General features: G+C 43.0%; 2 protein-coding genes across 5 annotated transcripts in view; one reads left to right on the top strand and one right to left on the bottom strand.

Annotated features, from left to right (window-relative positions):
• The window catches only part of LOC107517439, a 59107-nt gene extending 48841 nt beyond the window's left edge, over window positions 1-10266 (bottom strand). For 2 of the 3 annotated variants that reach the window (XR_004953414.1, XM_036228919.1), the window contains exons 1-2: window positions 2829-3030; window positions 1838-1938 (exon numbers count right to left, since the gene is read on the bottom strand). Coding sequence is in view for 1 of the 3 variants with exons in the window: in XM_036228918.1 (XP_036084811.1) it covers window positions 10097-10265 (169 nt within the window). In the remaining 2 variants the exon portion in view is untranslated. Of the gene's footprint in view, window positions 1-1837; window positions 1939-2828; window positions 3031-10096 lie in introns of those variants that run through there. The other variant, XM_036228918.1, reaches the window with a different exon arrangement.
• The window catches only part of VWA8 (von Willebrand factor A domain containing 8), a 236391-nt gene continuing 224251 nt past the window's right edge, over window positions 3128-15267 (top strand). Inside the window, exons 1-2 of one of the 2 annotated variants that reach the window (XM_016158150.2) lie at window positions 3128-3350; window positions 13191-13268. In XM_016158150.2, the coding sequence (XP_016013636.2) occupies window positions 3188-3350; window positions 13191-13268 (241 nt within the window). In that variant the 5' untranslated portion in view covers window positions 3128-3187. The remainder of the gene's footprint in view (window positions 3351-13190; window positions 13269-15267) is intronic. The other variant, XM_036228917.1, reaches the window with a different exon arrangement.

Below are 15267 nucleotides of genomic sequence, written 5' to 3'. Positions count from 1 at the left end.
CCACACACATGACTCTCCCACACTCCAGACAGAAGGAGTTCAAGAAAAACTACCGTTCCAAGTCTTCTCAGAGCTGCTTTTCTGCCCATGTCCTCATCAAAAAACATTTAATGATGTAACGGGGCCCTCGTCTATTCTCTTCTTCCTCTTTTTTCCCAATTATTTTTTATTTCGGCTGCTTACGGACGAGGGGAGAATACCCCCCGATTGTGTTCATGAGACGTGCTGAAGAAGACGCAGAAGTGGAGCAGCTCCGGCGGCAAAACAGAACACGAGAGAGGACTGCCATCTCGCTTTACGACAAAAATGCGCAGCGTGTAGCTGATCCCCTATACGCATTGTTAAAAACGCATATTCTTGGGCCCTTTCGGACTGCTTGAGTCAGAATCTCAGTATCTCAGCCTGGAATCTACATGTTCACAAGTTCTCCAGGCGGTCAGGTTACACACTGAAGTCTGGGAACCACTGGTGCGGACCTGTGATTTCTTAGTAGGGTAGACAGTAAGAAGGGATAAAGCATCTACCTTCTTCTAATTGGAACTAGCAGGGATGAATTATTAATTGCCATCCAGTTACATTAATATGGTAAGTGAAAAAAATATTCCTTCCGGATTCCGGAAAAGGCTTTACAGTCAATACTAATTTTTGGTAGTGTGATTAAAAAATACAAATACATATATATGTATGTGTAAATATCTGTGTGTGTATATATATATGTATACACATACATATGCATATAGTTATTTTAATGAGAATTTGAGAGGAGTTATGTAGAGGTTGTGATGACTACTTCTTAAAACTAAGTAACTCTGGTTCATCTTTGATACATTGCAAAGGTCTATTCTTTCCCATTCATTGTCATTAACAGATTCGCTGTTTTGAGCAGAGACTATTTTTACTGCCACTTACTTAGCTAAAACTTGGTGCTTCCTGTCTTCTTTAGTCAATTCATAGTTCATGTCACTGACTAAAAAATGGTCGAAATGTCTGGTGGTCAGCCAATTTGCCTGTGAGGTGAAGTCCAACTTCTTCATCCAGCTATTCAAGATTCTTCACACCAATCTTTTCCTCTCTCTCTGACAGCACCTTCTCCTACTCTCCAAAGATTAAGCCGCTCTCACCTGGCTGGTCTCTGTCCCTATAAACTAACCATGCTTGCCAGGACCCTATATTCCCTTTTTGTTTATCTAAATCTAAAATAGCACTGAAAGTAAAGCCCTGGCCCTACTTTTTCTCTGGCTCACATCTCTCCTTCACATTGCAGGTTGTCGCTCTAAAAATTCGTCACCATTTTCCCATTTCCTGGAGGTTAATGGGTAGTCTTCCCTCTTGCAAACAGCACGGTCCCAATTTCTCTTTACAGTCTTTTCTCTACAAACTACTTTATGTATTTGGCCTCCAAACGCGGTAACTCTCTCTCTCTGATTCTCAGTTTCGCCATGTATTTTCAGCTCTTTGTATCTTTGTATATAGTTTTCCCTCTGCTAGATATGACTTGCCCTTTTCTCAGCCTGGCAAACTCTTACATACGAATAAAGAACTATCTCAAACATTTCCTTCTCTGTGAAACCTCGCTGAACTCTGTCAGGTGAACTGCTTTACCTCAGATTACCCGGAATCTAAATATCCCACACATAAGTCTCATGGCTTTGTAATTCTTTATCTGTATGCTATTTATTATATGTGATGTGAATCCATGGCTAGAGCACATACTGTTTATACAAGAGTTACTCAGTAAATGTCACTGAATGTCTAAGTGCTTTAACATGTATAGCTCTCCCCATTGTCTTAACTCCAAGAGCTATTAGTGCTTACACCAGCCATTTTGCTAAATTACCTTAGATTGTTCTTCCACTGTTTGAAGTGTACTGAATTCCAGTAAGATTAAATGGCGATGTCAGATCAGACCTTCCAGCCTCAGTTAAGTCATCTGTAAAACTGGGGGAAATAACAGCACCTCAATCCAAGCGTTGCTGCGTGAAATGAGATAATGCATTAAAGCAATTAGCACATGCCTGGCTCATAGCGTGTTCTCAAAGTGGGTGAGCATTTCGTCGACTGTTACATCTTACGTTTATGCCATTTTCCCCCTAGTAGTTTCATAGGGTTATTGTGAAGATAATAAGAGAATATATATGTAAAACCGCATTGCACTGCACTGCACAGATGTTTACCTTTATTATCCCTCCCCCAAGGAGGTTAGAAGACTGTTTCAACCTTCACCCCTTCCAACTAAGTCCTCAGCAAGATACACCTTCTCCCCCAGCTTAGCTTTTTTTCTTTTCCAGCCTCCTTCCCCTCTCTTCTCAGCACCTATCACGAGGTGATTCATATGGTAGGTGCTCAATTTAAAGATAGTGACGACTCTAGAATTAGCAAGTCCTTTAGCTGAGGCTAAAGCCTTCTGCCTTCTTTTTGTTTGATGTATGCTTTGTATAAATTGGTTTTAACAGTTTGCCTTGGTCAAGTCACTGCCGACGTTTTAGAGATGTAGTATAACTACCTTAGGCTCAGTTTGCTTTGTGGTAGGGGCACTTCCGCTCTGGCATGTGGGAAACGGAGGCAGCCTAAGCCACAGTCCCACTTTTTTTCTCTTACTAAACACACAAATCATGTGTGTATAACTTATGCACTGCAGAATGACGGAAAAACTGCTTCCTTTAGGTCCTTTCTGACATGTTGGCAATTTCTACAAATCACTAAGAAGTTTTCCATTTAGAATTTAGGGAAAACACAGCAAAGAGAAAAAAAAAAAAAGACAAGGCTTTCGGGTACTGCATGGGAACGCTGGTGTGGTTACAGTAAGTCACAGTCTCATGAATACGTACTCCATTCCTGGACAGGCCCTGAGGCAGCGCTCAGGGAAAGCACGCTGTAATGCCGCGGAGACTCAGTGCGAACACCCGAAGAGTCGGCCACCGCGAGGGACGACGCCGCGAAGGCCCTGCGGGGCTCCGGACGCCGCTCCCGCAGCGCGCGCGCAGGGCCGCGCGCTCCCACGCCCCGGCCCGGGCGCCCCGAGCGCGCGGAGCCGGCCGCGCCGGGGGAAGGAGTTTCCGGCGGACGCGGCGCGGCGCCGCTTCCTGTCCCCCTGGCCGCGCCGCCCCACGCTGCGCGGCCCGGACGCGGCGCCCTGCGGACCCCCTCGCCGTCCCCGGCAACGCCCCCGGCAACGCCCCCCGACACCATGCAGTCTCGGCTCCTGCTCCTCGGGACGCCGGGCGGCCTCGACGGCCGGGCCGCGCGGCGCGTGCGGCTGCTCCTGCGGCAGGCGGTGCGGGGCCGGCCGGGCGGCGACAGGTGGCGGCCCGAGGTCAGACTGCTGCACGCCGGGGCGGGGGCCGACTCAGGTAACCCCGGGACGCCCCGCGCGCCCCCGCCGCCCCCCGCTTCGCTGCGCGCTCAGCCCAGATGCAGGCGCCGGGCGCCGCCTCGCCGCGAACCGCTTGCGGCGCGGGCGGAGCTTGGCGTTCCGGGCCTCATCCAGCAGCCCGAGGGGTCTGCACCGAGGTTTCCGATGACCTGGAATAGTGCCGTCCCCTCCCCCCTCTGCTGCGTTCACCCCTCCCCCCCGCCCCTCAAATGCTGACTTGGTTATAGCACATGCAAAGGTTGATTCATGCAGCAGACTTCGGAGGTCGTTCAAAGCCAGACTTGACCTTTGCTCTCTGAGTGTCAAGGGCCTGGAAGCCGGTTCGTGCCATGTCCCCGCTAGGGCTAGTGGCGGCTTTGAAGTGTACGTTCTCGCCAAAGAACCCATCCTTCAACAAGTTAGGAATGTATCAACAAGCCTTTCCGAGTTTTACAGGCGTTTTCCTTTCTCACGGGTTCACATTTTCTTAGAGCTGAAAATTACAACTTGATTTCATTAAAACCCCTAACTCCACAAATGGGTAATTGAGACGCAGAGAGAAAAGCAGCTTGTTGGAGACCACACAGCTAACCAGTGACTGCATTAGAATCACGTGCTCTGACTTCTAAGCTCAGTAAGTTTTGGCCCTGCGTGGACTGGTTTTAGGAATCTCTGGTTAGTTTGTCGGAGTTGGAACATTTCTGCTGCTCGAGGGAAGGGGGCTACATGTTGCTGCTGCTCTTGAATGGCAAAGTGATTCTAGGCAAGATTTTGTCAATATCATTGTTGCTTAGAATAATGGAAGTTTTTGCTATGAAACTGAAGGTTTCATTGTTCTTGCTTTCCCTGTTTTCTGGCACTCCAAATAATTCTCCTTGCCAGGAAACAAGGGAGTTTGAAATCCCATGCATTTTATTTTATTTATTCACTTAACACATTTTTTTCCCCTCTATAGTGTTATTTTGCCTCTTTATCAGTTATTAAGACTTCTAGGGAATTTGTTTATTTTTTATTCTTTGAGCTTGTTTGTTGCTCCTTTGTCCTGGGAGGCAGAGGTCAAGGGTAGAAATGTAGCATACTCTGTAACTTGGGTTTTAGAGTTCAATAGTCAGGGTTGTAGTACATTCCTGCACTGTCTAGGTATGGAGATTTGAGGGTAGGTTACTTAATTTTGTGTCCCAGTTTTCTTAAATGTAAAATGAGGATAAGGAGGATATATCTGAAGTGTTGTCACGAGGCTTTAATTAGTCGATACAATCTCTGGCACATATTAATGTTCAATAAAAGTTAGCTTCTTTATTATTCTTAGTATATATATTTTCAGCTTTGTGAGAGTTATTCTGTTTCCTTGGCTTTAGAAGAAATGAAACCAGTCCTTTTTATGTCGAGAACTATCAGAACTATCTGAGTAGACAGATGGAAGAGAGTTAATTCATGTGAACTTTTTTAAAAAAGAAAAAGTGTTCTTTGTGCATGAATAATGTTGATTATAAAAACATTAGAAATCCGTATGGTTGTGAATTTTTAAATTTTGTATTATATAGATATTGATAATTAGTTGTACATGTCCTCAAAATTTGTTTTATATCCAGCATATCAAAGTCCAGGCTTTGCTTCAAATGTGAGTCATGGACATGCTACAGACAACCTATTAGGTTCTTAGAGCCAGTCATTGACCCCAGCAGGATGCACAAGGAGTAAATTTTGTTAACTGTACTTGGCCTGCTACTGTAAAGATTCATACGATTAGATAGTATGAAGACTGGATAAATGCAGCTGGGAATTCACCAGAAATCTGTTGTGAACCAGCTGTGAACCAGGAAACAGGAGGCAATCTCTGGCTACTCTGGGGCATGACGTTGGCCATCAAGGTTGGAGAGTCGCATTTTGAATCAGGGGTCATACGCAGACAAGTGTAAAACCACAAATAGCAGTATGCCGTCATGAATTACACTTTAGGCTGGAAAGGAGCTCGCAGCTGCACTCACACATGTGACCACTAACTCATCTCCTCTCTGCCTATGTCGTTTGGAAAAAGAGCAACAAGGTACATAAACAATAGGTGTAAGTTGTATACTGTTCTTATCTTTCCTGGTCTGTGTATACCTTTATCTTATTTATCTTTATATCCTTTTGGTGCCTGTCACTTGTTACACTTTGCGTGTAACAAGCATTCAGTGGCTCATTATGTTAAAGTTCAAACAGAGAAAGAGCTGGAGAGGCTAGAACTGCCTTGCCGACTTTCAAGATAGGAGCTTCGTAAAGCCCATGAGCAGAAGGAAGAGGGAGTCTTTTATGTTCAGAAGAAAGAATTTCCATGCAATAAATATCTATCTATATGCATTTTTGTGATTTGAAGATTTTGTCTTTGGGCTACAATAGAATCGATGACTTTGGGGAGGGGACATATAGAACTGTGGCTTCAACTGAGAAATAAGATGTTAAGGGAAAACTGCTATGGTCTGGGTCTTAGCACTACATTTACTAGGTATTAACTTGGGAAAATTATTAACTACTGTGAACCTGCAGCTGTTTTGCCCCTGAATAGTTTGTGATCATGTTGTGTTATTAAAGAATTTGGCAATAAAATCCCAGAACAATTGAAACCGAATAAATCACTGGAAAGACCTGTCTTAGCACACAGACTGAGGTGGAAATTGGTGATAGGTTTGGTTTTCTCTTTGGTTTAAGTTTTGTATTAAAAAAAAAAATGATGACATTTAACCAGGGATGACTCCTCTCCCCCAGGGAGCATTAGGCAATCTCTGAAGACATTTTTGGTTGTCATAATCAGAGGAAAGGGGATGTTACTAGTATCTAGTGGGTACAGGCCAGGAATGCCATTAAACATTTCACAGTGCACAAGACAGCCCCACCACAAAGACTCATCCCACCCAAAATGTCAGCAATGCTGCTGTTGAGAATCCCTGAACTAAAGCAACTTCTTCGTCAAAGCTCCAGGTAAATGACTTGTGAGCTCATTTCGTAGAGCGCCATGTCCTAAAGCCTGTATATTCATTAACATAACTTATACCATACAACTCGGAAGGGAGTAAGAGCTTTAACAGCATGTTTTAGGTGGGCTGCCACACATGTGCCTGAGATACGTAGCTGAGAAAAGCGTTTTTGAGGTTGGGAAAGATCTTGACAATATAATACCTTTGAAATATCTGAGGGAAATGTCTAGATTTCTCATGTGTTCGCTAAGATTTAAATAAAAAACTCAGTCATATAAAAATTTAAAGAATTATTAGAAACTAACAATATGAAATAAAAGTCTGACAGTGTTATATGTTACAAAATTTGTTGTCGGTAAACACTGATGAAAGAATAAAATCTTTTTGATGTTCAACCCATGCTGATGGCCACAAAGGAAAACAGAGTTGTAGATGGTGTGATTGGTAAAACTGTATATGGACAAAAAAGTTTTGGTAAATCTTCACTATAATGCTTTGAATAAAAGTAAAATAAAATGTACTCTATAAAAATTGATGAAGGAATTCTTTGGCTTGATTTTTTTTTCCTGAAAGCTAATTAATTGGTGAAAATTTATGAATGTTAATAATATTCTAATTAAAATGTTTGTTTTCAGAATATCGTCAGGGACAAAACATCCCATATTCCTCTTTGAGCATATATTTTCTTGGTAAAGTAGGGATTGTTAACACTTGCTCTGCTTGCCTTTACCTTCCAAAAATTGTGTTAGTTAGCAATCATTTGGCTGTAAGTGACAGAAATGTGCACAGAAAAACACGGATCGCTTCACAGAGGCGGGCGGTGCCGTGGCTTCAGGTCAGCGCAGGATGGTAAGTGCCTCCGGGGCTTGGGTGTGCCTGCCTTTCCCCACGGTTTCCTCGCTTGCCACTCTCCCCTTGTCGGATCTACTCTCTCTGTTCTCGTGGTTCAGTGTCTGGCAGGCTTTTCACAAGCAGCAGCAGTGAGAGCCTCCCGGACAGCTCCAGACTTCCATTGCCCTTACAGTTCAGTGTCAGAAGAGAGGACATGTTTTCCCGTGAGTTCTGACAAAAATCCTGGAGAATAGTCTATAGGTCACCCTCTAAAACGTGGCCTGAGCGTGGAACGTTCTGGTGAGGCTCGGCCGGTTACTTATTGCCAGGGGTTCAGGTGCAGGGTAAAGGTTGGGACCAGTGTCATAAACTCTTCAAACTAAACAGGGTGGGATCTACCCTGGAGGAGGGATTCTATTGACAAAAGAAAGGCAAAGGAATATTGGGCACATAAAGCAAAAATGGTTGTCCACTAAAATGACCTAACCGAGATTGACTTTGTACAAGATGGTTACGTAAAAGATACTGTTATTTATTATCTTGTACATAGAAATTATTTTTCTATAAACCTTTGGAAAATCCTCTTAAATTAAAATCGTTAAAAGTGATAAAATCATGCCTTGTTACTTTACATGTGACCTTTAATTTCATTTGGAAGGTTTTATCTTTTGGATTCTTTTCAGGGTTTTTCATTTTCAAGTACATGCTCTCTATGCCTGAATAAGATACATAACAATTTGTTGGTAGTGGTATTTATGTGACAGTTTGTATACTGTACGGCGATTTAGGTTAATCCGAGTTATATGTGGTTGCTTTCTAAAGATATTTGTAATGAATGCAATTAAATGTTAAGCAGCATATTCTATAACAATTTGTACTTTTTAATTCTAGTTATTCTAACACTTTCCACTGAGTATTCAATATTGTTAACTAAAATCTTTTTTTGAAAATGATTGCATTTAACTGAAGTAGTTTATTCGAAGAAAGTCATACTTTAGTTTCTTCTGCCTAAGTTATGTTATTCGTTGTGTTTTAAGTATCTTCATTCCCCGTTAGATTAATACTTACTAAAATGAATTAATAGTTCATTTAAACAAATTCTTTACAAATAGCTTGACTTCTGAGCATATTAAAAGATGGGCTGTGCTCAAAGATTGCAGAAAATCATGACCCAGAGCTTAAAAAATGGTTAAGAAAACAAACTTTATTTTAAAACTATAAGAATAAATAGGTATGAAGGATAATGTTTCCAGTGTGTTTTAAATATTGACATTTAAAACAAGAATGGTTACACTCTACTTTAAAGTATATCTTTTAAATGGAACCATAATATCCTAGTAATTTATTAACTAGGATCTCTATTTTAAAAATAGATAAAAAGCTCTTCTTTAACTGTCAGAAAATTTACATTATTTCCTTATCTCCTTGAATTTGTATTTCAATTATAGTTCTTATAATTTTATCTCAATACATTTTAATTCTTGAAAGTTTTGTTTTTATCATATTTTTCTGCAACAAAAAAAATGTCTAAATGTTAAAATGTTTCTCTCATTATAGTTATTAGAGCACATTGTTGAAAAGATCACCAGTATGTTCCGAATTCACAAAGACTAAAGTTTGGTGGAAACTTACCCATTAATGACACGAGTGGCACCTTCCCCCAATTGAATATTAATTGGTATAATTAATATTTCTTAATTGAAAATTATTGTCAAAATGTAAAGAATTTTAAAATGGAAACCACTCGATTCTTGGCATACTTTCTAATTTATAAGACTCTAATATGTTTATTATTAAAAATGTTACTTTTAATCATGTATCAACTGACAACTTTATTACAGTCTTTTTCAATTTTGCGGATAACAAAGAATCAGAAGCCACTTGACTTGAAAGTAGTCACTGAATTACTCCCTCCTCACTATCTGGGATGTCCGCTAAAAAGACTTTAACAAAATTAATCAGATGGCTGTGGTTACTTTCTCACTTAGAGGCTACTTGTTTAATGTACTCAAAAAATGTTGGTAAAATAAAAACATTCGTTTAGCACACCTTTGCCAATACCATATTTTTTGGAACAAATGCTTTTACCTTATCACAGTTTCAATACTTTTTTGTTGGATTCTTAAAGTTTTCATAATTCATGAAGGTAGTCTGTCAATACAGTCAGCCAAATTAGACTTTCTGACAGAGTATTTTTATCTTTTAGTTCAAATAAATGTATTAATATATATATTAAGGAATGTTATAAAAACCACTGAAAATAAATTATAGAACTCATTTTGTAGGTCACATTACTAAATGCAGTAAAGCCAAGAATAAAGGAATCTAGTGCTTACATATTTAAATTACCTATTTTATAAAATATGATAACATAGTTTCATTCTTTAATATAATTTATAATGGAGTAATGTGATAGCAGTTAAAATAAGTTATTTATGTAATGAAGACTATGATAGAAGGCATTATATTTTTAGTGTAATGAACTGTGTATGGGCTTTAGAGAAAAATTAAAAGCCATGTGTAAAGATCAAATAATTATTCAATGGTTTCTTTAGACCTCATGATCACAGTTTTGACATTGTACTTAGTGAAACAGAAAGTTAATTAGTTCAGTCACTAGTATGTAACCTTTTCATAATAAGAGTTAGAAAGTAGCATTTTATAAGGAGGAATGGCGATAATTAAAATGAATATTTCATGATGATATTTGAGAATAAGTTTTTAACTGTCATTGTTAACATGTATCTAATCTGAAAGGCACATTCGAAAGTTGTTTTCTGCGGTTTTCATCCAAGTGTTTTGAAAAGCTTGGTACTACTGGAAACTGTTTCAGTTACATTGAAATGGATCAGCATCAACAGTTGTTTCAGACCTTTCCAGGTACTTTTTTTTTTTTTTTTTTTTTTTTCAGTGAATAGCATGTTCAGTTTTGAGAAAAACTGAAGAAATAGCTTACCTTTAGGTGCAAAGTCAGTTTTCAGAGCTCTGTTCTCTGAGTTCTCATTCTCGGAGGCGTCGTGCTTCCGGTCCAGACCACCGCAGTAAAGCGGGCGCTGCAGTGCAGCGAGCCAGAGCCTTTTTGCTGGCGGGGTGTCTGGCCTTCCAGTTGTAAAGTAAGGCGACATCTGTGAAGCACGATGAGGCGAGGCGCAGGAAAACGAGGCGCGCCTGCGCCCGCTCCCCACTCCACTGCCGTCTGCCACAGGCCAGCTCGAGCCTAAGCGTCCTCCCCAGTCGGCTCCAAAGTTGCTCTTCACTTTTAGTAGAAATACATCAGATGTGGAAAGACAATCCCCAGGCAGGCTTGTGTTGGTTTTGATAGCTTCTAAAGGCAGCTTCTCAATGGGAGTTGAGAGTGCCCCGCAGGTCCCCTCTGCAGTGCATGTCACACCGTGGTGGAGTGAGCAGGCGGAGGGCCCAGGCCCAGCTGTCAGGTCAGTGTCAGGGAGGGACGCACGGAGGTGAGCATCTGCGCTCCGATCCCCCGGGGCTGCTGTGCTCGGTGCCTTTGGAGACCGTGTGTGTCCTGATGAGAAGCCCGTGGCTGGAGAGGAGACACAGTAATTGTGACGCAGCATGAGAAACGCTGCTTTGGAAGCGTGAACCAGAGCTCTGCCAGCGGAAGATGGGGATGGGGTGACTGATTCCTGAGGGAGGCTGAGATTGTGCAAAAGTTCAGGAAGGTCCCGTGGAGAGATGAAGTTATGTGAGGAGCAGCATGAAGGGAAAGTGGTGTGAGCGATGTGGGGGTTCTAGGCTGTGACCCCAGGACCTGCTGAGATGAGAGTACGGAGCTGGAGCTGGTCCTAGATGGCTGGACAATACAGCGCGGGGGACAGAGAGTCCTGGTTTTTGCACGTTGAAGTTGAGGTGTCTCCAGACTCTCTAAGTAAAGGGTCCAGTAGGCTGCTGACAGGTACGGAACTCAGGAGGGAAATCTGAGCCAGAGGAAACATTGAACACTTTTGTTATGCATAGGTCAACATTCGGGCCTTTGGTATGGGTCAGATGACTCAGGAAGTTGTAGCACGGTAGCAGAGGATGGCCAAGGACATCAACGTCGACATTGGAGGTAGAGAGGCAATGCCTAGTCCACGTGAACGTCATTTTCCTCTTCTCCTGTAGCAGACATGGCTAATTGATCACTGCCCTATTTCACAATGAGTCCAATTTCCATTGTGGTTTCTTTGGATTTTTATTTCTTAGAAGCCTGTTGCTTGATTTCTAGACCTTTCTCTTATTGACTCCGTTTTGATCAGAAAGCATACTTTGTATGATTTCAGTCCTTCGAAATTTATTAAGACTCACTTTATGGTCTTGCCTGTGATCTATTTTGGTGAATGTTCCATGCACAATTAGAAAAAACATGGATTCTGCTGTCGTTGGGTATAGTGTTCTAAAAAGGCCATTTCGGTTGAGTGGCTAACAGGGTTTTCATATCTTCTCTATCCTTAACTTCTACTCTTGATCTTAGCAAAAAAGTCGAGAAATTATTACCCTTACTTCTGTACCCTTCTATTTTTTTCCCTTGCTCTTCCATCAATTACCGAGAGAGAGAGAGAGAGAGAGATTAAAATATCCAGGGATGATATTAGGTTTGTCTGTTTCTACTTTTACTTCTGTCAGTTTCCGGTTCATGTTGATTCCTCAACTTCCTCCTGGCCAGGTCCCCACCACGGCTTTGCCGCGTTCCTCCATGGAGGTTCATAGCTCCTTTGAGGATGCTCTCTGAATACGCCAGGGGCAGTTTCTCAGTGTGCTCACCCTGGGCTGTGACTTGCCTTCCCTACCAGGCTGCGGGCTTGTTTCTGAGCCTAGGTCTCCTCGGGGATGCATGTTCAGTGAGTTATTTCAGGTAACTACTGTGACAGAAACTCAATGTCCTTTTACCAGGCTACTTTGAGATGGGGTTTCTGAGCGTCGAGATGAAACGAAATGCCATAGGTAACGTATGACAGTATTTGCCGAACAGCCAGTCCTCAGTATTAACCGATTAAACTAGTTCAGAGGACAGTTTTTTTTTTCCCATTTGTACAATTGAACTCTAAATATGTGTATCTTCTGTATCAGAAAGTGTGCCTGTGTTTTACAATGTTTCTACTTCTCTCTCGATTTGCCTCCTACCGGTAATACATTTACTCATCTATAAGAACTTTTATTCCCACGGATTTACAAATTTCTTCATTCATGAAGTCCGTCTCACGGGGTTGTTTGGGGAGCGTGTAAAGCGCTTAGAAGACAACGCTCGCTCGGCCGTGTTGCTGCTGTCGCGTTGTTGCCGTGACCGACGGCCGTAGTCCCCGGGGTGCCCCACTGCTCGCGCCCGGCAGCGTCGGCGGATGCGGCGCGGCTCTTGCTGCCGAGTGTCTTTGCGCCCTGGGTGCACACGCCAATAACGTGTCTGCTTCGCTGTCTGGGACGGCAGAGCAGAGATGGCTCGGTGCGGCCCTGCGCGGTAGGAGACCAGCCAGAAATTCATGTCGCTTAAAAAGAAATTAGAGCCATGGAGACGGTACCGAGAACTTCTGCTCAGTTTCACTTGTTTTGTGTAGGGATTCTTGGCATGTATGGCACTGGTTCTTTGTCCTTTTTCTGTACCTGGAAATACCGAATCGTGGGATTCTGTTGCTAGAGAGCTTGACATTGATGCAGAAAGATAGGAACCTGCAGAGATGTAAACAGGTCGCAGACGCGTGTTAACAGGGACCCCCCGCCCCTGCCCCCGCCCCCGTGGGTGCTTTGGACGATTCTGAGCAGAACGCCCCTTTCTGTATTGTTGTTGACTCTTAGCATCGCTGTTTGTGAGAACATAAAGCTGGTTAGTATACGTCGTCGTACTTCCCCTTTTTCGATAATGCGGCACTTAAAATGTCATTCCACGGGTGCCGCAGCTTGTCCTTTCCCTAGAAGTTTCGGAGCGTGGTGCCCGGCGCAGACTGACGTGTGGCACGTTCCTGTAATGTCCCTCCCTCTCGGCCAGGGTCCTTGGTGCACAAGGCGCAGTGTGTGGATTTCTCACGTGTAATGGTTGTTTCCTTGTCCGTTTCTAGGCGATACCGTCACTATCGGAGATGTCTCCTACAAGCTGAAAACTCCTAAGAGCCCGGAGCTTGTGCCACAGAACTACAGTAAGAAAGCCGTTTATTTACAAATGGATAACTCTTACGTTTCCACTGTGGGAATCTTTAAACATGGGTAACGCCAGCGTGTAGACCGTGGTTGCTTTCATTTCAGCGTGAAGGAAGGGCTCCCTTTAGTATTTCTTGTAGGGCAGGTCTGCTAGTGATGAATTCCCTAGTGTCTGTTTATCTGGAAATGTCTTAATCTCGCCTTTGCTGTCTCAAAGATGATTTTACTGCATATGGAGTTCTTGCTTGGCAGCTTTCTTTTCCTTCTAGCACTTTTAAGTTTTTGGTCATCCTCACGTTGGCTCCAGCTGGTTTGGCTGCCTCAGGCAGCTGCCATGTTAAGCGGGTGTTGCTGATTTTTCTCTGACAGAGGCCCTGGGGTAGTACTGTTTGCACACGGGGAGTTCTGAGTGGGCCAAATAAAGACAAATTCTAAGAACGGAGCCTTTCAGGGAGCTGCCGGACAGGTCAGCAGGGAGGTTCTCTGGGGGCGGGGCTTCTGGGGAGTTCCATCCCTGCTCCGCCCCCCTCAGTGGTTGCCAGACTGTTGGTTTTCTCCATCGTTGTGAGCAGTCGGTTTTCGGGGTACCACAGAGGTGGGGAGAGAGATGGCAACGGGGCAGGTACCAACACCTCAAAGTTCACTGTTTTTACTGAGGTTCATCCCTGTTTCTTGGACAAAAACTTGTCAAATTGTTGAAAGTCTTTTAACAGAGTTCTGAAAGTTTTGATTTTTGACACATTTTGCCTGTGTCCTCATTTCTTTATGGAAGAGAAGATTTCAGAGGTCCTGGGGTTTATTGTGTTTCATTGGATTCCATTTAAAGCTACAGAGCTTTGAGTGTTTTGAGGAAAGGGTCAGGATTTTCCCTTCTGCAGGGCTCAGGATCTGAATTCTGGGGAGATTCTAGAGTTCTCTGTTCGCTTTAGAGCGCAGTCTCCAGCTCCACAAAACCCCGGCCAGTCTCCCTCTGCGCAGTGGCTGCAGGCCTTGGATTGCTGGGAAGTTCTCTTTGCCATTCAGTCCTGTATTCTGCCTGCTCCAACTAAGATCATTTCCTGCTGCCTTGCCGCCAGCCTTAAGGGGCTGTGTCAGTGAAGGTCAAGGGTGTCTCGAAGGTTTGTCTCAGCCCTGCTGCCGCAGCACCGCCTTGAGAACCGCCACCTTGCACCGGAAGGAGACCTGCTCGGAGGGGTTTCTGCCGCCTTTTCTGTCCCACCGCCCGAATCCGTGGCTTGTTGCCTGGCGCTAAGGATAAAGGTCCAGCGTTCTTCAAGAAGGATGCGTCTGGCCTGCGGCCGGCTTCAGTGTGTGTCCCGGGACACTTAGTGAAGCCAGTGGAAAAGAGTTAGTGGGCAGGAGAAGATTGCTCTGTGGCTGGGACTTCTCAGTAGGTTAATCATTCATGCCAGGCCGCATGTGGCCATCGTGAGTTTGTTAAACGTTTACCTTGCTTATCCTGATACATCCACGGCCCAGTCTTCCCGCCTCTGCCATTCTACCAGGGGAGATAACCAGCTCCAGGTCCCTCATCTCCTTGGAAGGGCTTATCACTTTTTAGAATTTAATTCATTGAGGTTTCTTTGTACCCTTAGCCGTATGATTGATTTTTAACAAACTGATTTTTGTAGATTAACTGGTTGTTAGGTTGGAAGTAAAATTCTCTTCTAGCTAAGTAGAAGTGGGAGTTATTTTTAATGATTTATTGGTTATGTCTAATTATATTTTTGTAATAGACAGGTTTTCTTTTCTGCAGTGAGACTAGTGACGTAATTCTTTTATTTTACTTACCTAGAGAAAAAGTAGCAAAAGAAATCTATTAAATCATACACCCCATAGGTACATAATAATTGACAAAAATCACTCATTTTTCTGATTTCTGAGTCTTCCTATTATTACATTCATAGTTAACTTTTTACAAATAAACTTTGGAAGTGAGGAATACTATCCACTCTCAGTAGACAATAGGAAAACTTTTATGTAGTCTGAGTTCTGTAG

Source organism: Rousettus aegyptiacus, unplaced genomic scaffold (genome assembly GCF_014176215.1).
Source record: "Rousettus aegyptiacus isolate mRouAeg1 unplaced genomic scaffold, mRouAeg1.p scaffold_m13_p_11, whole genome shotgun sequence".
In the NCBI taxonomy this organism is placed as follows: domain Eukaryota; kingdom Metazoa; phylum Chordata; class Mammalia; order Chiroptera; family Pteropodidae; genus Rousettus; species Rousettus aegyptiacus.
This window is presented reverse-complemented; position numbering and strand designations above follow the sequence as displayed.